Here is a 23,849-nt window from a genome sequence, read left to right on the forward strand (position 1 = left end):
CTTTTGCTCAAAGCAGGGTCAGCTATCAGCTCAGACCAGGCTGCTCAGAGCTTTATCCGGTTGGGCCTTTCTGTCCAAAGCCCTTAGATACGCTGCTATTCACCATCAGCTCAGAAAGAGGCAGGTGCTACACTTCGTACTATTTCCCCTTGGTGAAGCTTTCTGATATTTACTCTGATTTCATCCTACAGTCTAATTATCACCTTCTCTAACTCCTCCTTGCCTCAGGGCTATTTTCTGATCATAACTGTTTATTGACTTCTTTTGGATTGCAGGCAGGTGAGAAAGCCCATCCGTCACTCAAACCTTGCTGCGGTTGTTACTGTGGGACGAGCAGCGCAGTAACATCTGAAAGGGTGTCTGGTGCCGCGTCCTGGGACAAGGGGCAGAAGTCTTTGTGTTCGCATACGTGGAGTTTTCCTGACTTCAGGGAAGGATTTGCAAAGCTACTCGGGGATGGTAGCTAGTCCCATTCAGAACTGGCTAGACAAACCCGTCCTGGTTATTCCAGGAAGCTTGGAGCCAAGTGACACACATACTGTCAAGTTACCATCAGTCAGATGAGCCATACTAACAGTCCAGGCATTCATTCCTACCCTGTGGCAAATGCAAGAAGTGGATTTGTTCACAGTTATGCTAAACTGCGTTCACAGAGAGCTAAATGCACAACTCCAGGCAGTTACCCTAACTCAGCTGATGCACAGTAACTTGACAGTATCCTTTAGTGCCAAACACTAAATGCAGAAGCGGGGAGGGAGACAATTCACCGGCGTCTTCTCATCTGCTTCACTGTGCAATCATCAGGCCGTACTTGGAGCACAGCAGGCCCCTTTTCTTTTCCCGTTCCATGAGGAAATTCCTCAATTTGGTGGTGGGAAAGGTAACCAGCGCTTGCTGTCTGTTGTCCAAACCTGTCTCTTGGAGCCATGGGCTCTGAAGGCACTCTGAGGCTGATGGCCTTCCCCCAGGACACAAAAATGTGAGAACATCAGTCAAGGAGCCATGCTGGGTGAGGAAGCTCCTAAGAAATGGAGAGAAAGAAGGGGCAATAACCAGGATCTGCATAAACTGTCCTGTTGGGAAAGGAGACACTGCCTTACCAGGGATTTGCACACAGCGTGCTCTGGAGAAACGACACTGCCCCTCCCGAGAGACCGGCATAGCATCGCGTGAGCTTCACTTTCCCCTTCCTGGTCGTTCTCAGGAATTCACAGGCTATGTCAGAGCTGATGGGGTAGTTGGCACTCAACCTAACCCAAAAGAACAACTAATCAGCATGAAAGGCCACTCCAGAGATGCTTCTGCTCCCAGGAATTCCCACCCAGCAGTGAGAGGAAGGTCATGCAGTGTTCTTCAGTGGGTTTTATGACTTTGGATGCTTAGCCATTTGGTGTAATTCAAATTTTCCAGTTAAAGTTGGGGCTTTTGAAATGAAGTTGAGTGAGAAACACAAGCAGCTGCTGGGTCTACTTTTAGAATAAAGGAGCTATACAGGCAGCTCGTTGCTCCATCTGGAGACATCTCTGGGCCATGAGCATCCTGGCACGGGGCAGCCAGCTGCACACCCTCCATCACCCTTCTGTGGCATCGCCAAGGAGAAAAGACATAACTGAGGTTGAGGTATCCAAGTCAATGCATCACCCCTGGTTGATGACTCTGAAATTGCACTTTTAAAGTGACTACTGTGGCAGACTGACTTACATGATGAATGCTGTGATTCCAATGGACCAGAGGTCAGTCTGAGGGAGGGCTCCTTGCTCTGTCAGCAGTTCTGGAGCTAGAAAAGCAAATGCGAGTGAACCAAGCTCTGTTCCACACTCCAGCACTACGATCAGCACAAAAGCAGTAGGTACTTCGGTACTTTGCTACATTCCCCAAAGGATGGAGAAAAAAACCATCTAGCACAGGGAGGTGCTCGAGGTAGGACATCTCCATGGGTCATAAATGCAATGAAACTTTGAGAACATAAAACCAATGGGCACCTCTGAGCTCATTTCTAAGGGGCTTTGTTTTTTGGGGTTTCTTGCACCTCCTGATCTGGCTGGTTTACTACTTCCCATTTTATGTATCATGTACGTTTCCCACGGGGGATGCTGAGGGCCCGGTCTCCTCCTCACTGGTAAAAAACAGATGTCTCTTCTCTCCTATCAACCCCATGACACCAATGGGAATATGAGGGCTAGAGCATGAATATTCCTATGGATATAGCATATGTTCACAAGGGGTTCTGTGGCTTTCAGGGACATCCCTGATGTCAGCTTTGTGGTTTGCCAGTCGAGTCTCAGGCCTGGGTATGCCAGGCTGTCTGTGGTTCCTCCTGAGCCCTACATACGGCAGCCAGGCAAAGCGAGGACGGTGGCACTACACCCATCAACTCAGGGCACATGGATTGCAGTCAGAGTGGTGCTGGCCATGACCTCTGGCTGTGTTCCCCATGGTCAGCAAGTGACAAAGCTGTCACCGCCAGCCATTCCTGCAGACACAGACTTTTATCAGAAGGCAGCACCAGGGAGACCTTGCTTGCTGGGACCAGCTGTAAACTGTCACCGTGGCCAACTGCCCAGTCTGACTCTATTTACCATGGACTGCATAAAGGCCAAGGTTGCTCTGACTCAACTCTGTACTTACCCATGGTTTCAACATAGTCCATGCACTTGTCCATGGTAATAACTTTGTCTTGTGTGTAGAACTGTGCATTGCCAAAGTCCAGGAGTTTCAGCAGGTTGGGCTCAGTGATGATCATGTTTTCAGACCTGAGATCCAAGTGCAGGATGCTGTGGGCATGGAGGTACTCAACCGCACTGAGGATCTGCCACAGGTAATCTCGGACCTCCACTTCTGAGTAGAAGGGCCTGGTAGAAGAAAGGGGATAGAAACCAGAGGTGTCCTATTTGCATGCTCAAGAGCTCTACTCTCCACTCACTGTCATCCTCCCCTGGAAGTCTAATCCCATGAGGTCCTTGCAAGCCCAGCAAAAGCAACTCTACTCATTTTAGGGAATCTACTACATATGGAGAGGCTGGTCCCTCTTTTGAGTCTGGTTTATGGATGCAAGAGGTTCAGAGGCTTGTGTGAACAGCACTACAGAGAAAGCAGTGGTGGTGCAGAGATAAAAATGCAGATTTGATGCCCACCATTCCCACTCCTTTAATCAGAGGATTTCAGCAGATTTGTTTGCAGCCATCATGAGAAACGATCTGGAGGGGAAACAAGGCTTCCTGAGCCACAGTAATCTCCTTGTTATGGGAGAGAGAGTTTCATATCAACTACCGTACGATGCTTTCAACCTCTAAACTGGATGGCCCTGAATTGTCCTCTGCCCCAACCAGGCAGGGAAGTTAAGCACCTTCTTGTGTCATAAGAAGTCGCAGAACAAATGCACTACAAATCTAGCAATGACAGCCCACTGGAACAGATGGAAAGAGATAATCGAAGATGACAAATGAAAACAACAGCTGTTTTGCTGCCGACACCAGCCCCGACCAGAAACCCTTCCCTCCAGGAGTTCCTCCATGTGTTATTACCGGAGCGCCAAAGAATGGAGTAGTTCTGGTCCCACGCACATCTCCTGGATCAACACCAAGTGCTGTGGGCTGACATAGGCTCCCTTCAGCTGAGCTATGTTTGTGTGATGAAGCTTCCTCAGGACTTGGTACTCCAGGAGCACAGCCTGTTTGTCTTCTTGCCAGTAAGGGATGATTTTAGCAGCTAATGTCTTGCCGCTTACTTTTTCCCTGCACTGTCGGACGATGCTGAAACGCCCCCTGGTACAAAGGAACACAAAGGCAAGTTAAACTTCTGCTATTTCTGGAAGAGCCAGGAGCTTCTGTATTTTAAAGTCAACAGGATCCCACTGCATATTTTTCATCCATGCCCTATGCTGGGTTATCGCAACTATTGTCACAGTCGGCACTTCCTTCCTCTGCCTCTAAATTGTACAGCCACTCTATTGCAGGAGTGAATCCTAGTAAACCACAACAAAGATTGCTCAGCCAATGATCTCAGGTTTCTATGTCCAATGTCATTGCTGCTGGAGGCGTTTTCATCAAAATACCATACTAGTAGTTCAGCAGGGCTTTTATAAAAGTCACTTTTCTAAGTTCTAGCTACATGAAGCATTTCACTCTGGTTAGTTGAGCACTCAGTTAAGTTACCTACCTTTTGATCTCTGTTTGGAAGGCATAGGTTTGGTAGGTTGGGAAAGGTTCGGACGGTGCTATTATTTCACTCTCTTCTTCAGTAGCAGTTGATGGGAAGTCCTGCATTGTAGCATGAAACTCTGCAGATAAAAAATGATGTGGATTACACAGCAAAACACCTCTGTGTGGAAACTACAGCCTCTCTGAGCCATTCTCCACTATCTCTTTATGAACAAAGATAACTACAATAGCAGAGCTTTCTCCAGGCAAGTTTGCATGTTGTCTCCCACTTGTGACACCAAATCCTATTTTAATGCAAACAAATCCTGGACTGACCACACAGCAGTTCCCTGGTGTCATCACTCCAGACCATATGAGACTGACTGTATGTTGTGTCCTATGACTATGATATCAAAACTTTCATTGCAATTGCTGACTATTGATTCAGCTACTGGTTCTTGTCTTCTCACATAACCAGTCATCAGTGCACGATAAGATGCTGCCAAAGGAACAGAAATTTGTTTCAGCTGGGTATTTCAGGGCATCAGCTGAAACAAGTTGCTCTGGTCCTGGCATGCAATTCTATCTGAGGGCTCCCTGGAAATATTAAAACATTCCCTGACACGTTAAAGCATCTGTTTGGAAATGCTGGACACGTTTGCAAAAAGGAATTTGACAATAGGTGACTTGAAGGCAGACACGTATTATTAGATTAATGCCTCAAGAAACAAGTTTCTTGTCCCAGGCCTGTTTCCTCATGATCTCACCTCAAAACAGAGTGGTATCCAAAGGCCTAGCAAGCATATTATCTTCAGTGCGTGATCTACAGTTTCTAGATGCCTTACACAGATATTCTGCTAATTCTGTCCAGAATTAGGAAAGAATTTACTTGTGAATAAGACAGCCAAAGAGGCCAAGGTCTCAAAACACCCTGAGCCAAGTGCAACTGGTCTTGATTCGCTCCCCCTTGACTTCTGAAGCCGTATTTAAAAAGGTGCAATTGTCTCGATGCAGCAAAAGCAAAATGCTTTCCAATAACCAAGTAGCTTACCCATTTCATCTTGCTCACTGATCTTCACTTTGTCAGATGGGTCGCTGTAAGGGCCCATTCCTGCTTTACTGATGCAGGCAATCCTGAAGCAGTAAACGAACCCCCTGGGGAGATTATTTGCGTAGTAGCAGCAGTCAGCAATGTCCGTAGCAAGGGTCTTCCACTCCCCATCTTGGCCAAGGGAAGAGGGAAAGAGGTTAGGACGGTCATGCCACTCTTTCTTTGCGTCAACTTTATTCACGTGCCAGAAATATGGAAAAGCAGTGCAATCTTTAAGTGAAGGAAAACGTGTGTTATGGCCTACTTCTGTAGATGTTTTAACTAGCTGTGCATGTGGCAACCTCCTCTCTTCTGAAGCCAGCTGTTTTATATTTAATCAGTCCAAGGTGTGGCAATGTTGTCACAGAGGAATGATGCAACTTGCTTGTACAGTTTCTGTTTCTCTAATTCATACCACCAACCTCAAGTGCAAACATACATGAAGAACTCCAGACAAAACCCTGACAAAAAGCATTGTATTTCCCCTTTGGTCCTATCTTGAATCCTGTTGAAACCATGAAGTGCAGGATTTCACAAAAGAACCATCCATTAACATCCTCCTAGGAAACCCAGTATTTGAAACCAGGGCCAAGCTCACTCCACTGTTATGAAGCTCAAGTGATTTCTCAAGAAAATAAAATTGACGGTTTGTCCTGGAGTCATTACCCATGGGACTAAGGTGGGAGCTGGAAAATCCCTGCAAACATTTCACTCGCTGCTGTGTCCCGCACGTTGACATTGGCACCGTGCTCAAGGCTGAACTCAAACTTCCTGACCACGACTGAGATGAAGCCCATGCTTTCATTCAAATAAACACTGAAAATAACAGAGTATCTCAAGCCGTAACACAGGCAATATTTCACCACCCACAACAAAGGTGTCAAGGACTCAGCTGGGTACTAATTGAATTATGGTGTGTGCACGTGTAAGAAGGAGCAGCCATGGCTCAGAATCAGAGACGTGCCTGCAGAGGCAGTGCGTAAAAACCTATTGTCAGATAAAGGACAAGAGAATGAATTGTTTTCTGTTTATCTTAATCCGCCTGCATATGGAAAAGCACGACTTTGCACGTTCCTGCCAAATACACAGAATGTGAGTGAAGATAGCAGATGCTGTTTCTTGTTTTTTCTTCCTAATAGGAACATCTTGCCCAAAGTCTTGCCTGTGTTATTTCAGTTATTTCAAAAGAAGTAACAATAAAGAAGACTGTGTTGGAGGAAAAGCATCTGACATCAAGCACAGAGTAAACGGGCAGAAAGCTTCTGCCCATGCTCATGTTAATCGAGAATGAAGTGCATGTCTGTTAGGAGAATTAAAAGAAACAACATGGAACCATTCAATTCAAATGACTGTGTATGCAGGACTGCAATAGAAAGGACTATTAGTAGCGGTATTCATAATAAGCACTGCAAAAGCAGTCCCATGAGAGAGAACAGGCTTAGGGCTTTGAATCAAAGTTCATGGAATTAAGTGCAAAAACATCCACTGACTTCAGCAGATTCTGGAGCAAGCCTTGGAAGAGAGCATCAAAAGGATGGCACGCAGTCTTGCCGAACTTTTGTCATCTTGTCCTGGCTGTTCACCCTAAACTTTCTTTGTAGTCAATGGAGAAAGAACGTATGCCTATTTAGTAGAGGGTGATTGCCTTCTTGAGATGCCATCTTTCTCCACTGACTGCAAAGAAAACCCAGGTAAAGGATGATAGTGACTGCTAATCACTGCTGCTGGGTGCTATTATGTATAATGCCGTCGTAACTGCAATTTGAGAGGATTACTCAGGACTACGTGTTTGGCACCACCTGTGCAACCATGCGTATTCTTGCACGGACAGTTCACTTTTTGGTCACCGTTTCCATGAGACCTACTTTGATTCACACCTTAGCAAAGCCTTTTAAGTATATGCATAAGTATACATATTGCATGCAGGGCTAGCCAGCACAGCATCGAACTTTTACGTGGCTAAAGCATGGCAGTATGATTTTCATTCCTAACTCTAAACTAGAATGCTAAAATGAGGAATAGTTGTTTCTCAGAAAAAAAAAAAAAATACCCAGCTGGTGGAGAGATCATACAGACTGAGATGTTCTCTGTAAGGCATAAGGCTCCACTTTACCTTCGCTCTTGCACTGCAGAGTGTAGAGGACGGGGGTGTTGGTTTCCACAGGTTTCCAGACCACCTGCACTCCATCCTTGTAGACCTCCACGATGTCAGGGGGTGGAGGGCTTGGAGGAACTTCTGTCGAGAGGAGGCACGAAAATGACTGTTATCTATAGCACTGCTGTGACATATTCCTGCACACCCGGCATTTTTTGTTACAGATAATCTATTTCTAAAAAATGATTCCTATTGGAACAGTAACTTAACTGTGCCTAGTTTAAACACAGCAAAGATTTTAAAACCTGGTTCTAACTGCAGTGTTACTTGACTGGCTCTGAATCTAGGAGAGAGACTAAAAAGTGGAAAAGAGGGAATGAACACAGTGCAAAATGTGCCCTGCTACCAAACGGCAAGGGCTGTGGATGTGGACTAGAGCAGGCAAAGGAGAAACTTTCCCCCGAACCTATCTACAGAAAGCTCAGGTGAGATACCCTACTCCCAAGTGCATGGAAGGGAGTCACGTTTTTCCAGGGCCAGAAGTACTGTTGTTTTCCAAACCTGGGGCAACCTTCAGCTTCCAAACCTGCTTGCCAGACTGAACTAGGTCTGCTAACTCTGTTAACCTTCAGCATCTATCTTGCTGTGCCTGCCCCTGAATGCCAGCTGCATTAGCTATCACAGTGGTCCTCTTGTTTAAAATCCACTCTGCTTCTGACTGTCAAGTCCCAAGGTCTCCTGATTTCACTTGGGTTCTCACAGCTAGCACAGGGGGGAAAACCAAGGAACAAATCCTCAAGAGTTGACCAATTCTGCATACACCACTTACCACAAGCAGAAAAAAAAAAAAATCTAGCTACTTCCTCTCTTACCAGCTTTTCTTATGATGCAAGAGGTGGATGCTGAGCCCAGGGAGTTGGTGGCCACACAGGTGTAAATACCAAAATCATCAGCATTAACAGAGAGAATAGTTAACAGCTGGAAGTTTTTGAGTGTGGCTGAGATGAGGATCCGACTGCTGCTGTGGATGGGTATCCCATCTGAAAGGCAGAGGATATGAAAATTAAGAACCGTGCAAATTTATACTGAGGAGGCTAAAACATTTTCCTGCGTTCAGCCGCCCTCGTCCCAGCCTACCCCGGAGGCTAGGACCTCTCTAAAGGAGTGTCAAAGTCACCTCTGAACCAGTTGATGTGCAGGGAGGAGTGAGCCGCCGTCCGGCACGACAGAGTTACGCACTGTCCTACGGCAGTAGCCTGGTTTATGAGCTCTTCAACAAATGAAGGTGCTGCAAAGAAGAGGAGCAGCAGCTATTCAGAGAGGCCAGCAGAGCTATGTTGATAATAGTTACATGCAAAACATCAAAAAACATTTTTGACCAGTCTGAGGACATTTTGTTCATGCTCTGGCATTCATTTGACCACTGTTTTCTCGAGAATCCCCTGGACATTTAACATATGGGCTCCGTTTAAATAAAGAAGGCCCCTTCAGTCCCACGTACACAGCATGACTGCCCATACACTATGACCAAGACGGCTCTCTCTCTGATGTCCCAAACTTTCCTGCGGACACTAGGCACCACGCTCTTCCTCTGGGAATTTTATTGCTCACTATGTATTTAACTGTTTTTGGACAGTAGGGCAGATTTGACCCTTGAAAGGCACTTGAGGAACATCTGCATTGCACAGCCCTGCTGGTACAGCAAAGGCAGCAGAGTTCCTCAGAGGAGATATATGCCACAGCAGGAGTTTTCTACTGGCCTAGCTTATATATGTGGGCAAAACTGAGTGATGACAGCCCAAGGATGAGGGGATCAGACCAAGACAACACAGGAAGAGAGAGGAGGAGGGAAAAGCTGGAGGTGGAAGGAGAAAACAGCCCTAGAGCATGAAATCTGCTGTGTCCATGGCAAAGGGAGACTTCAGGGTTTCTTCTGTGTCTCTGTGGTGCTGTTAATCCACAGTGCCCAGGATTAATTGCCATCTTCACACACCTGCCCTTCCCAGGGCTTGTCGGGGCTCTGGCCGAATACTGCTTGAATAAAGGGAATGCGAGTGAGACTGCAGGAACAGGGTCGAGGCAGTGGCTGGAAATGCCCACGATCCCTGACTAGTTGGAGAGACAGACCTCGGAGGAAAAGCCAGCACTGAGCAGCCACATCTGAGGGGGGCTGCCCCCACATTGCTCACTTCACAGCTCTGTCTCCTGCAACAGCTTGTTTGGCCCTTACACGTGCACACGGGACTGGAGCCTAGGAAACTCCCCAATATCAGCTTCACTATTCCCTCTTCTGCTGTCTGGTGTTTGGACACTCCACTTCTTCTCTTTATAGCGTACAAGTCGAGTTTAGTCCTCTGCAGTAGCTTCCTAGAATGGCTCCAATTTGCAAGCATGGCCACAAGAAGAGTTTTAGCAGGGACACTAGTAATGATATAAACAGAGGAGTCTGGCTCGCTTTGTACGGGTTGGTCCAGGACTATCTCAGGACAGCTATGCAGATCCATCCTTAGCTACTGGCCTCAAGCTGCGCAGCTGTATTCATAGTGATATCTCATGATAAAATTAGCTGATGACTTAGGCAATGAAGAATACCTTTCTCCTTTGGCATGAGGCTTGATAACTTGAATGAAGAGAGTCCCGGTTTCCTCTTCAAAGATCCTTCAGCTCCTGTTAATGGTTCTTTTTCTACTGCTTCACTTCCCAGCACACCAATCTCTGTTACAAAGAAAGGACAAGAAGTTATTCAAGTCCACTATTCTCCCCGTGGCATACGTTTACAGCAAACAGTTCTGCACTTCACATATAAATATTTCGGCAGTCACAGGCCTCCTTATTAATGAGCCTTTAGTCAACACAAAAAGTTGTGACAGCTTTTACAAACAGAACGATGTAACGGGAGAACAGGGCATATCTAGGGGAGGCAGAGAAGTAAGGACAGATTGTATTGTCCAGACCTGAATGCCATTAACTTAGGTATACATCCTGCGGTAATTTCACCGACTTCACCCAGTCTCTTTAGCTTTAAAGATTTGTCATTAAGGCCACGGTCAGACAACAACAGCAGAAGTAACTGCAGTGTTTTATCTCCCAACCTTCGCACGTTGCTGCTCTTCTGTCAGTGGGGTAGAAGCTGGGACATTGGGTCATCCAGCCCTGCTCTGCTTTTGTGTGAATTAAGGCAGGTGAATTCAAGCCGCTTCCATGAGCTCTCAGCTGACTTTGCCCTGAAGAGGGGCAGTAACAGGGAGCTAGGGGACAGCCTGAGGACAGCTGATTTCCAAACCTGCCACTGCCAGTTTTGCAGTTACTGTCTAGCCAGGGCCTCAGATACGCTGCAGAAAACGTAAAAGACAGGTTTAGCGGAGCCCAGTTATACCAGCAGATCTATGAAGGTACAAAATGAAATATTTACCTTCCTCTGTCTCTTGCTCAGCAGCTGTCTTTCCTTTCAGCATTCTTGAAATATGGGCAACAGAAGCTTTAACTTTCTTCTTCAGACTTTGCTCCACTGACCGCTCTGCTGAATGAGATCTGCCGTAGGGTTTAAAGAGTCCTGGCTTGCTGTAGGAGCTTTTCTGCTTACCGCTCGGCTCCTTTTGGGAGCTGTACATTTCCTTATGACTCTCTGACCCTTTCCCCATGGCTAAGAGGTTAGTTGCCTTTGAATTCTCAGATAGTTTCAAATGGTTTTGCTTGTTCCTCTCGTCTGCCTCTTCTCTGATGCACAGTCTTTTATCCTGATGCAAATGTCCTGCAGGAGGTGACCTTGCCCTTTCACTAAAAGGTATAAATCGCCTGCCAGTTGCTTTGGGTGGAGGCTTCCTAAAGTTCACAAATTCAAATGGAAAATAGACAATGTCATACAAATCCGAGAAATTCAAATAGGCGGGCTCTACCTCTGATATGTCAAGTTTTGGAGTTCCACTGCCAAGACTGGGTGCTTCATCTGACAGATCTTTGATTTTCACTAAAGACACTTCTGGCTGTTTACCAGTGTCTTTGTTCACGGACACTTGACTGGCTTTTTTTCCAGAATCCAAGCTATCAGTCTGGGAAATGCTTACTTGTTCAGAACTGGGGCTTTCAAACGCTAAGTCCTCCAGATGCTCACATTCATGAGGAGCCATTTGTGTTTCCTGTCCTTTCAGTAAATCTGACTCCTCATGCACAGCAAGGTAGGGTTCTGTGATATCATCCAGCTCAGAGACTTCTCCTCCTCTACTGCTTTGACCAGAAGGAAAGGGACTTTCCATGGGTGCTTGGCCACCAGGCTCTTTGTAGAACATTTCTGTGGGAGAAGAGATGTGCTTTCTGCATTCCTCCTGAGCAGAAACTGACTCTGCCCAAACATCCATCTCTTCAGACAGCAAAACCATTTCATCCACTAAGCCCTCCAGGGCAGCAGACTCCTCATCACTGTAAAAAGAAGACCTGTGATGTGAGAGCTCCTGACTTTGATTCCCACGGAGCAACGGTGGGACAGGTTTTCTAGCATCAGAGCTTCCACTCCCTGAAGCAGCACCTCTTCCTTCACCATAAACCTTTGGGTGTTCCTCATGTTCTTGCTCATAGACTGAAGTTGGGGCACCTTCTGGCTGCGAAGCAGTTAAAATACCTGGATGCATGCCCTCCAGAGCAGCAGAAGCTTTGCCACTGTGATATGCAGCCTTGTGCTGCTCATATGCCTGACCTTCGGTCTTGGAGAAAGAAGCAGGCATAGGCTGCCCAGCAGTTGGGCTTCCACTTCCTGAGACAACAGATCTCACCTCACTACGAAGTGCTAGCTGTGGATGTTCTTGCTTTTCACTCTCACACACTGAAGGGAGGCGAATATCTTGTGGCGAAACAGTTGCAGCTGGGGGTCTGCCCTCCAGAACAGCAGGCACCGTGCCACTGCTCCGAGAAGCCTTCCAGTGCACAGCTCCCTTGATTTCAGCCTCATGGACCAAAACGGGAACAGCCTCTGCAAGGGCTGAACCTTCGCCCTTCAGAGCAGCAAGCCTCTCCTTGCTATAAGCCGGCCGTTTCCTTGCTGCTTGGTGTGCTCTGTCGGAGATGGAAGTTGGCGTTGGTTTCGGTGGTGGGACTTCCAGGACGACGGGACTCTTTCCCTTCAGAGCTGCTGATGCTGTGCCTACATGAACAGAGGGCCTTTTGTGCACTTGGCCTTCACCATCACTGTCTGATACTGGAGCAATCCCTGCAATCCCTGGTCCTTCATCCTCCAAGACAGCAGATCTCACATCTTTATAGGTCTTCAGCTTCTGGTGAGTATCTTTGGCAGCTGTTTGCAGAGCGGTTCGGAAACCTGGCTCTTTGCTCTCCAAGACAGTAGTTGCTGGAACGCTTTGATCAAAAAGTTCCCGACTTTTGTCCGTACGTACTGGAGGTGAATCTGTTTCTGTCTGTGGGCTTGTTAAAACAGCAGGCCTATCGTGCTCCATGAGATGAGACTTAGCGTCACTGTGAGCAGAAGGCTTCTGAAGTGAATGCTGCTGGCTTTTGTCTTTACAGGGTGGAATTGAAGCAGTCCTTTTAATAAGGAAGCTTTCACCTTTTAGATCAGGATGGCTGTCAGTGCTGTCAGCAGAGGGCTTTGACTCCTGTTGCAGATGCACTTCTCCCTTACTTGTGGGGGCTGACTTGGAGGTGGTCGCTGACTGTGGAAGAGCTGAAATGGACTGCTCGCCCCCCTGAAGAGCTGTCTCAGAAGCACTCCCAGGGAGAGATTTAGCCTGAATGCCTTCATGCTTTTGAACTGAGGATGCGGGTATATCTGATCGCTGAGCAGTCAGAATGGGGCTTTTGCCTTCTAAATCATCAGCTTCCTCCTCCATGTGAGCAGCTTTTGACTTCTTAAGTAAATGCTTCCTATTCTCACTCCTATGAGGTGATACTGGAAGTCTCTCTAACCTTTGCACAGTAACAGCTGGGCATCCATTACCCTCACATTGCATGGAAGCAGAGAGTTGTTCTTCTGAACAATCCCTTCTGGTTCTGCTAGCATCCTCTTGCTTTGAAATATCTACAGAACATCCCTTGCCCGGCTCAGCGGAAATGTCGCAGTGGTGACTGCCTTCAGGGCAACTTTCCTGTGATATTGTATCATAGTCTTCTTCCAAAATTTCTTGTTCCAACACTGACCTTGAGGCCCTCAGCCTGTAATCATCCAGTGAACGGCTTCGGCTAGAACCAGCAATGGCAGGATGCGGTGGTTTCCTTGCAGTATCAAATGAAGCTGATTTGGTCAAGGGACCAAGGAGACTTTCCCTGTGCCCTCCATCATCAGACTTGCTTTCTTCTTCTTCTTCCAGCTCAAACTGTTCTAGAAGGGGTTCACGGAGACCACTGAGGGGCACTTTTGAATATCCAGCTTTCCGGAAAGTCCTCCTGGCTCTGTCCAAGTGCCTTCTGAGCTCTCTGCCCGGAGAGGAAGAGCCCCGTGCAGGAAGCTCAGCTGCTTGGCTGTAGAAAGTGCTTTTAATGACACTCTCTCTAGGAACACATATAGGTGGTTTTTCTGTCCCATCCCCAACCTTTTCAGTTTTGTCCTTATCAGATAAAAATGTGTCTGTTTTTTCTTTCTGATGTAGATCCAATGTGTCATCTACGGAAATCTTCACTGATGAAGGTTCAGCTGCATTACGTTTTGGGGACTGCTCTGCTCCTTCATCTCGAATTTTGGGATGGAGTTCCTCCTCTTTCTGTCCTGCGGTACTTGCCATGAGCTCTTTGCTTTCTGTAGGTGATTTGTCCCCCACCTCACTCTTCACTGAAGCATACTTCCTCCTCATGGGTTTTACTGGAGGAACCAAGATTTTGGAGTGCTTCTCTTCACTTGCATGTTTTGCAGGTTCCTGACTGCTTGGTGCATCAAAGATGGACAAGTGCAGTTCAGGGGTAGAGCCGAAGTGTCTCTTCTTGGGGAAGTGTGAGTTCTCATTGTCTGAAGAGGAACCGCTGGTACTGGAGGAAGTGCTTTCTTCAATAAGATGTCGGGAGATGGCCAGGGAGGTGTTGTCATGAGTCCTTTCTAGGATTTCTGGAATGGATCGCATTACCAGGATGGATTTATAGCACATCAGAGACCGCTGAAAAAGCACAACAAAATACAGCACAATCAGATGGAAGCATGGTGTGAGTATGGTAAAAGCAAATATACAAAAATTATCTTCTGCATTCTTGAAGACCACACAGACTAGTTTGATAACACATGTAGTAGGTTTAGGCCTTATTTGCTCTCTGAATCTGCCCCTTCTCTTATTCACAAAGATGAAACTATATTATCTTTAGGGGGACATATTATATTATCTTTAGGGAACATACTTCCTGTTGTGAATGGAGAATCAGGATCCTGCCTGAGATTTTCAAAGAAAATTTGGCCATTCAAAGCAGATGGGAAAAGATGAGACATAACTATCTGAGTTTTAACTGAACACATCAGATGAGAGCCTACTTGGAGTGAACGGCCTTAGTTCCACTGACTGCAGCATGACCTATAATGACTTAGGCCAACAGAAGACCTGACACACTGGAGGAGGTAGGATTCATCTGCTCTAACTTCTGAGGTATAAGACATCTCAGCTGAAATTGAGCAGCTGGTCTTCCTTCACAGCCAACAGAGAGAAACAGGCATCTTCAGAAGGCAATAAACCTGGTTGTTTTAGACAACTTTCAGGAAAAGAGGAATCTTCTTAGGACCTGTCTATAATTCATTACTGATTACAAGGACAGGCTAGGCTAGCTAACATAGACACAACCAGGTATCCTATGGGCACTTTCATTAGGACAGATGATTTTGTCCATGTATGTTCTTCAGTCGTTTTGACTTCAAAATCCTACTTTACACTCTACTGGCATATTTCTGTGAAATCCCTCTGCTCTCATATGAGTACTTATTATAGGAATTAGAAAGGAAACAAAATGCTTAAAAAGAAAAGTGGCACAGTCCATGAACGTCATAAAAATACCAAAAAACAGAAGAAAAGCCAAATTTTCATGACAAGTTTATGGGCGCTTTCTATAAATAACAAGTATCTTGGTAGCACTTACCACATAAGAGGACTTTTATAAACGTTAGCTCATGACCTTACCAGAGTTATCCACAGTAGGCAAAAGGACTGGTGTTATCTGAGGACATCTGATAACTGAGGAGAGTCAAGGACTCTGACAATGACATACTAACTCAGAGAAAGGATTTGCGTGCATGGATATGCGAGTTGCAGCCTTACTCTCACACCAAACTTACAGAAACTTTAAAATGCCAAGATTCAAATCACTGGCACAGAATCCTGTGCCCCGTGCACTGAGAGTTGTGACACACGATCGACTTACCATGACTTTACAAGCTAGTGCATGTCAGCCGAGACACGACCACGCTGGGTCCATGGGTGTGCTGCTAATAGTGTAGAGGGAGGACTCCTAGTCCACTCAGTGGAAGAGGGCTAAGCCAAGGGACATCCAAATGGTTATCATGAGTCAGCTGAACATGGGGTGAGATGCAGCTTGCTCATGAAGGCACTTGTTTGTGTCTACACAGACTTGTCTGCAGGTGAGACAGCCTCCAGAATAGTCAATGGAGAGGTGGCTAATACAGGCACTGAGCTCCTTGGCAGTAGGCATCTGCTTTTGGGTGAGCTGAACCCTTCCAAGGCTCTGCTGACTACACTGGTCTCACTGATGTCAGCAGGACTTTACCCACTTAGCTTACATGTACACACCTAAATGAAGGTGTCTTAGTCCTCTTTCAGCGCCTGCTGGAAGACCTCAGTACACAACCCACGACTGCAGTAAGAGCCTGGATAATCTCCTTCTGCCACATCCATTGACCACTCTGCCCTGGGCTTATTCCTCCTTCAGAGCCAACCTGAGAAGATCTCTGCTGCACTCACTGTCCTACCCCAGTAGACTTCAAAAGATGCAAATGTAGTTAAAAAAAAAATACAACTAGAAGGACCAAATAACATAGGTTTAGGTCTACTCACCTGCCACTTGCTCCGAGCCACAATGAATTTGAGCTGCTTGGTATTAATGAAATGAGCTGCATCGAGGGGGAGATTATGCTGTCAAAAATGAAATTAAAAGTAGAATGAGCAAAAAAAAAATTTGATTAAAAAATCCTGACTTCATATCCTGAGAAGTTTTTAGGATTCCCTCACTCTGGAATTGTTTAATTTAGGGAAGTACTCACTTGTTTCATTATAATAGACCAATCCCACAATCCCCTCATAGCTAAACTGAAGACAACATCAAACAGCTTCTCAGCAATAAAAGCAAACCCTGTCCAATACATATGTGAATTCAGTTCATTTTTTTTAAACTCCTTTCCTTCATTAGAGATTCCAGGCATTTGAATATAAACCACAAATTTTCTCTGCAAAGCCACAGTTTCCTCTCAACACAGACGTATTATATCTGCTCATGCCAGTAGGAATCTTTATCTTTTGAAAGGAAAGACATCCTAACAGGAAAACATCGAGGTGTCTTTTACTTCCGGAGAGCCAGGCCTGAGCTTCTGTGTAGGACAGAGGTAGGAGATCAAGAGAAAAAATAAAACAGGAAATGGTTAACAACCAGGGTGCGTAGCCTTGAGAGCTGCCCCTCCAGAGGTCTCCTCCAACCTCAATTATTTGATGATTCTAATAAAGAAGCAGGACAAACTTACCATGAACCACTTGTGGGACAGACAGTCCAAAGCGCTAGGCCTGGCTCTGGTAAGAGAAAAGATGATCATTTTAGGAGCAAGGCACTTTAAACCACCACGGCAAGATTCTCCTGAGAGTGCCTGCATTGCGTGGACGCATGCACACACACCTACATCTAGGTATGACTTTTTGCTGCTGTTTTGGAACCAAAAAGCCAGACAGAAAGACTCTTTCAATCCAACGTTTTCTTCCCATGAGGTAGAACAACCCTTCTTTTTCAGTCTTGGAAAGGTTTCTTGCGCTGAGGCTCCCTGCCTGGAAGGATCCCATGGCCCCCTTCGCAGAGAGCCTCTTTAAGGGAGTCAAGAGCAGCCCTAGGAGTGAGCTTGACTCCCCAGGTGACCAGAGCAAAAATAGCTTTGGCACCAGGCAAAAAGGATATAAATGAAATTAAAAGGTGAGCGCCTGCATTCCTGCTTTCAAGCCTCCTTCTGCACTTGAAAGTGCTTAACCAATGTGGCTCATATTATTTAATTCCTGCAAAACTCCCTCGACTTTCAGGTATTTGCTAATGCTCTCCCCACTTCTCCAAAACATTTCAGAAACTCATCTGCCTGGAGGGGCTTGGGAGTAAGGCGATCACCATACTAGAAGCAGACCTGTTTTGGAAACTACAGGCAAGTGTTTTTCACGTAACGAATAAAGAAGAGCTGGAATCAGGGCATAAAGCAGCTCATCTCACTCAGCTTTTCACTTTTTAAAACCACTGCAGCTCCGCTGAGCTCAGGCCTGGCTGCCGAGACACCGTCTTTGCACCCTGTCCGTAGGAAGCACAAAAAGGCACTTACTCGGGGCGCTGCTGTAGGATCCGTTTTATAAAATCCTTTGCGTCTTCACTCAAGTGAACGAAATCAGGAAGGGTCCATGAAATTTCACCATTCTGGATATTTAGAAGGGTTCCTCTGTCGTTCTCTCCAGCAAATGGAGACTTGCATGTTAGGCTTATTTATTTAACACCATAAAATAAAAACAGATATAGATTTTAGACTCATATTTGCTGTTCAGCTGACTGAAGCACAAATGCTTACACAGAGCTTTAAAATGCCTGAGGGACTCATGCATGGGACACGCAATGCTGGCGAATGGCGCGTTCACCTCCCAAGCATCTTTCAGCCCAGCATGACAAGGCACTTGACCGAATTATTTATTCCTGTTTTGCACGTAAGGAATTAAGGGCTTGATTTTGCACAGCTACCGGAGGATGGTTGCTCGAATGGGCAAGGAGAAGACTGAAGCCAACCCATGAGAGTGGCCGTGAAGTCTCTAAGCAGAGACAATCACCAAAGTCCTTGCCAAACTGGAAAGAGTAAAGGAAAAAGCGACAAGAGAAATTGCCCTCGTCGTGGAAGGACTCCATGCGTCACTCACTCCAATCCCTCATTTGAAGGTGCCGGAGGCTCTGACTGATGCGGGACTAAGGGATATTGAATGAGTCTCTCCAAGCAGGTTTATTTACCTTAAGTATGTGATGACTCCAACAGCCCTGAGGAGAAAGGGAACACTGATGTCAGATGTCAGTCACTGCTTCTCCCTCCTTTGCAAACACACAGCCCCCTTTTCCTGCCACTTGCCCATCTTTCAAAGGAAAATAAATCCCCAAAGCTGTTGCTTTAACCCTGGCTTTGTTTTTTTTCCCCTTTAGCTGAAATTGCACCTATATAGCATTAAACATTTCACTGTGATCAGAACAGCATTTTTAAAAATTGGTCTCGAGTACTCCTCTGTTTTCAAAGTACACATAAAAGACTTGGAATGTATTTTTGGAGTTTGTTTGGCTTTTTTTTTAAAAAAAAAAACTCTTAGGAACAGCCTCTCTAGTTGGTGCCTCTGCAACAAAGATCACCTTCTCTAAGATGCTCCTTGGCATTAATTAGCTGTCAGAGTTCAATAACGGTTGATCAGAACAGACAGAAGGAGCTTTAAAGAGCCCTGATGGGTCTTGGATTCCCAATGTTCACTTTCAGTTTCCAGTTATTATCACTATTCCATTTATCTATGAAATGATAAATGGAGACTGCTTTATTAATTGCACCAGCTTTATCAGCCTACAGCATAATTCAATCATTAATGCCATTTTTATACCTGTAAGAATGTGGTGTATTGCAAACATTATGGATATGATCAGTAGAAATATTTCTGCACAACAGACTCTCTGTACCACACTACAGTAAATTACCCTAAGGCTGAACGCACATGCAATGCAATGCAATGCCATATTCCTAAGGAAACATCTGTTTTAACCTGGAGGCTTCAAATTCATGCTATTTAGCACAAAATTTATTTTCAAAGATGCCTGTTACCAGATATCAGTCGCTTTTGAGACTGGTGACTGAGAGACGATTTCTGGGGCAACAAACTCTGGAGACCCGTATTTGCTGATCTGAGGCTCATATGGCGTGATCTTCTGAGCAAATCCGAAGTCACAGATCTTGAGGTCTTCCCTTTCAGGATAAACCATGAGGATATTCAGAGGCTATTAAATAAAACAAAAAGGAGGGCAATTGCCCTTGAAAGAGGGCAATCTTTTATGTTGTAAATAAGAATAATTCAAATAAAGAACACACGTTCCCTGACTGAGTGGCTGCTATAAACTAGACGTGCCGCTGCACATTACCTTAATGTCCAAATGAAGGATGTTGTTGTCATGAAGGTACTTGATTCCTTCCAAAATTTGCTTGATATACAATTTGACCTAAAAATTAAATCAATTATTCAACAATTAATCATTAAACAATTAAATAATTAAAATTAAAGAAGGTTCCTGATTCCAGCCATCTTTCATAAGTGTGAGGAAGCAGAGGTTGAACTAGAAATATTTTTAAAATTGGAATGAACTTCTTACATTAGCCCTTGTAGGTGAAATAAAATGTGAACCAAATATTACCGTGCTGAATGAAGCTGTGCCCAGTGTGCAACCACACTATCCTGCTGGAGCCATTTATATATGAGGAAGCCCTTGCTTAAAAAAATAGAAACATGCTAAAAAGAGATACAGAAATTCCCAGCTTTGATGAACCTTACCTTTAGATTTCAGACTCATCTCTGGCTTGATATGAATCAGGCAAACAGACTTAAAAAGCAAATACATTTTAAAACTGTGTTGTAAACCCATTTTTCTTGACCACGTGTAGAGCAAATACAAATAAACCTGAACGAGGTGTGAAGATTCACAGCTCGCTTCAACTCTGACATTCCTCTAGCTTTGACATTTTATAGTGTTAACCGACATTTTCCCAGAGTATTTCTGAGAAAAATCCATTTTAGCAGTAACTATGGGAGAGCTGGCCACTAGACCTTGGGCCATGCGAAGCCTTTTGCTCTTTGAGCACACAGAATCGTGAAAAACTTTAGAAACGACCATCTCAGCCCTTGGTTTGGAGACTGCAAAGGACCAGACACAAGTAAAGTCACAAGGGGACAGAGCATTATCAAAAAAAAGCCAAGATACAGGAGCTCCAGCTGACAGAGGGCAAGGAAATGGTAATATTGATAGAACAAGTACAGTCTACGTTAGGCTGGATGCCAGGCTGGTGTTCAAAACCTCTGGCTGTTTCTAGTCACTGCCTGAAGACACTCTACTTAGTAATGAAAGCTGCCGGGGATACATTTTAAATATCGACCCTGTTTTGATAGATTATCACTGGTTCATAAAGATATTCCTGATAGTCAAAATGCAGCGGGAAGCTACTCTTTGCTGAAGGAGAAGCAAGGTGGTACCCACCAATTTGGGACTTTGAAAGGAGAGAGAAAGATTACCTCTGCTTCAGTGACAACACCCTTCTTGAACAAACGGTCGAGGAGCTCTTCGCTGGAGCATCTTGCAGTGGCATTAAGGGAAAATGCAGCTACGGTTAAATTCTCACTTGTGTTTTGCATCCATCTCCACCCAACCGAGACAGTTTGAAGTAAGAGTGAGCAGAATTCACAAGGTATCTCAGGCAGCGTGACACGCACATGATCCCTGAAGGCCTCTATTGCAGAAGTGTCCTCGCAGAAGTGCAATGGCATTGGCCTGCTCTAAACTGGTGCTCCCCACAGGCAGGGCATGGTAGGGATGAGACACGTGCTACAACGTACCTGTTGAGTATGGGCTTTTCCCCGGTGCTCACCCAGACTGGATCTCACTGGGACAGAGCCCTTCACTCCTGGACATTTCAGAAAAGAGCTTTGGTGCTTAACAACTCACTCACGCTGTGCACACAAGTGCCCGGACTTTTGCTGGAACATGATACTTCAGTGACCGCTGTGACCATAATGCCTGAGGAGCTCACAGAGCCATGCTATGCTGCAATGTGGAGGAAGACTGGGTGTTTGTTCACCTCAGGCAAAAACTAAATATCGTTATTTGTTCAGTTAGTTACCAGCGAGGTCTGCCCAGTACTTCCCAGCCTCCTCAGAAAAGCAGCACAGAAAAGGATACAACTCCAGGATCAAAATCAGGGTTTTCCGTGTTTCAAACTGATCCAGCAGCCTGGTAATTCTATCATGGGACAGGGGGGCAAGAATATCCCTCTCCTGATGTGCTCGAGCCTTCGTTTTGCTTCGCAGAGGTATGAATTTGGCAGCACAGGACACTCTGTTCCCTTTGTGCACAACTCGTTTCACAAAGCTGAAGCAGCCCCTGTGCAAAATCAAAGGACAAGCCCTGCTCAGGCTTGGTTCAAAGCCCTCTGCGCAGCAGCTGCAGACCTTTCCAGGTCCCAGCCTTTGACGGCTGCCTACTGCTCAGGTCTTAAACTCTCCAACACCACAAGCTGATTTTCCTCTGTGCGAGGTGATATTGCCCTCTCCTGGCTGCCTCCAAAACTAAACAACCAACTTCTACGGAGTGAAAAGCTGTTCCAGGTGATGCAGGCTTGCTGCTGGATCCTTGGGATGGACGTGGGGCTTGTACGTACGTCGCCATGGGGCTGTGACGCTGATATCACCCAAGGGTGCAGCTGTGGGTCCATCACAACCCAGAGACCCACTGGAACACGTTTGGTACCAGCAGATAAGGCAGCCTGCTGGTCACAGGGCTGTCCCCGAGTACAGAAGCTGTCTTGCCAGGCTCTAGCTGCTCTTTATTCCCATTGAGGCTGGAAATCAGAGGAGGGGTCAGATGCTGGCCTCATCTGTGCAGGCCACCAGGTATCTGTTATGGTGGGGAACGGGTGCTGCTGTCCCACCAGGCAAATGCAGGTATTCCAAGGAAGCTGCTGGGTTTTCCCAGTGGCAGTACTTAAGGTCCATGTCTCGGGCACCCTTCCCTGGGTACCCTTTGGGTATTGCTTTGCCTAGATAGCATCAGCACTGTTTCACAAGCTGCTCAGAAAGCTGGGATGGGTCCTCCTTACTTTCAGACTCTTTAGACAGCGACTTGCTCTGTACCGAAGCAGCAGCTCAGACGGGCAGTTAGATATTCCCTGCAAGGACGCTATAAAGCTGGAAAATTATTTACCTTCCGATCTCCTGCTTAACCTCATAGAGGGAATGGAGCTTTCTCCGGGTGGCCACTTTCTTCGCTGCTTGGTCTTTCTTAGCTTTGGCAATGAAAGAAAAGGTAAGGATTAATATTCAGATTACAATGCCTTGCAAATAATGCGCAAAACTATCACAGGACAACTTAAGGCAGGGAAAATTATCAGGGTCCTTCTCTAAGCTTCTGCACACAATTAGGTGTAGCTGTTTGATGAAAGAGCCTGCCAACATGGACTTTGGGGCTGTATCTTCATCTGACATACATCAGAAGAGCCATGCTAAAGAGCGGAACACCATCGGAAGTATGGCCCCCCCTTCTGTGGTCCATTGCGTCAGTTCATCATCTAGTCTCGAAAAAAACCCAGCTTATTTCTTCATAGATGTAGTTCATTAGACCATTTACCCTCACGGGATCCTACCATGTTGGTAGCATGCAAATGCCAAGCAGGAATACAGGGGAGATACCATACCAGAAAAAGACTGCAACAGAATATATTTTGCAATGGCACTGAAAGCAACTCATGGAGCTGAAAAAATTAAGTTACCTTCATGTACAATAAGCTCTGCTTTGCACAAAACCTCTCCTCCAGCGTTTTTGGCAACACAGGTATAAACACCACCGTCTTCTGAGACAACATTGTCCAGGACTAAGAAATATGTTGTTCCTTCCTTCACTTGATGGAGCCTGTGGCTGTCTGTCAACAAGGAAGTGCCCTGAGGGAAAGAAATGATATTTTGGCACTGAAAATCAAGACAGAAATAGATGTTCCTTCTCTTCAAGGAATGAGATACACCAGCAGGGCTAAAACACAAACCCTTTAAGCATTTAGGCTAGCAAACCTCAATAATAAAACGCTGGCTGACAAAGTCCCCCACGACTAAATGTTTTTCAGCTTCTACGCTATTCATTAGCATTTTTTGTTTAACATCCCATTCACAGGGAAAAAGGCTTGGGAGAGATCACCAGGGCTGGTTTTCCCTTCAGTTCTCCTAGGCAAGAGGCAGTCAGCCCAGGGGAGCCCAAAGAACATCTGCTTAACTCCTGCCTGGTGTCCAGCTTGTGCTGGCTCGTCTGCTGCTTAATATAGTCATATATGATCTGAAAGGAGGGTGTGCATGACACAATTTACACAGCAGATTATGACAATTTGCAGAAGGATCCTATTAGACTGCCTGAGTGGGAAATAAAATTCCAGATGAAATTTAATACAGATAAATGTAAAGTGACGCTACGTTATTTTCCCGTATGAAATGTTGGGCTCACAGCTGATCCTTATTACACTGGAACAAAATTTTGGGCTACAGTAGCTCCGTGGCAACATCAGCTCAGTGCTTGGTGGTAGTCAGAAGTATACCACAGG

At 45.7% G+C, this 23,849-nt stretch overlaps 1 protein-coding gene across 1 annotated transcript in view; it reads right to left on the reverse strand.

Moving 5' to 3' along the window:
- Positions 1 to 678: 678 nt before the first annotated feature.
- LOC136991342 (obscurin-like) overlaps positions 679 to 23,849 on the reverse strand; it is a 148,807-nt gene continuing 125,636 nt past the window's right edge. Inside the window, exons 83-104 of the mRNA XM_067292208.1 lie at positions 23,034 to 23,202; positions 22,469 to 22,550; positions 21,449 to 21,649; positions 20,785 to 20,845; positions 19,643 to 19,720; positions 19,329 to 19,501; positions 18,485 to 18,511; positions 17,817 to 17,969; positions 16,989 to 17,034; positions 16,309 to 16,386; positions 10,737 to 14,415; positions 9,917 to 10,039; positions 8,502 to 8,612; positions 8,197 to 8,364; positions 7,343 to 7,465; positions 5,191 to 5,361; positions 4,159 to 4,279; positions 3,525 to 3,764; positions 2,629 to 2,852; positions 1,702 to 1,777; positions 1,102 to 1,250; positions 679 to 965 (exon numbers count right to left, since the gene is read on the reverse strand). Of these exons, the coding sequence (XP_067148309.1) occupies positions 787 to 965; positions 1,102 to 1,250; positions 1,702 to 1,777; positions 2,629 to 2,852; positions 3,525 to 3,764; positions 4,159 to 4,279; positions 5,191 to 5,361; positions 7,343 to 7,465; positions 8,197 to 8,364; positions 8,502 to 8,612; positions 9,917 to 10,039; positions 10,737 to 14,415; positions 16,309 to 16,386; positions 16,989 to 17,034; positions 17,817 to 17,969; positions 18,485 to 18,511; positions 19,329 to 19,501; positions 19,643 to 19,720; positions 20,785 to 20,845; positions 21,449 to 21,649; positions 22,469 to 22,550; positions 23,034 to 23,202 (6,432 nt within the window). The 3' untranslated portion in view covers positions 679 to 786. The remainder of the gene's footprint in view (positions 966 to 1,101; positions 1,251 to 1,701; positions 1,778 to 2,628; positions 2,853 to 3,524; positions 3,765 to 4,158; positions 4,280 to 5,190; positions 5,362 to 7,342; positions 7,466 to 8,196; positions 8,365 to 8,501; positions 8,613 to 9,916; positions 10,040 to 10,736; positions 14,416 to 16,308; positions 16,387 to 16,988; positions 17,035 to 17,816; positions 17,970 to 18,484; positions 18,512 to 19,328; positions 19,502 to 19,642; positions 19,721 to 20,784; positions 20,846 to 21,448; positions 21,650 to 22,468; positions 22,551 to 23,033; positions 23,203 to 23,849) is intronic.

This window comes from Apteryx mantelli, chromosome 2 (genome assembly GCF_036417845.1).
Source record: "Apteryx mantelli isolate bAptMan1 chromosome 2, bAptMan1.hap1, whole genome shotgun sequence".
Lineage (NCBI taxonomy): Eukaryota > Metazoa > Chordata > Aves > Apterygiformes > Apterygidae > Apteryx > Apteryx mantelli.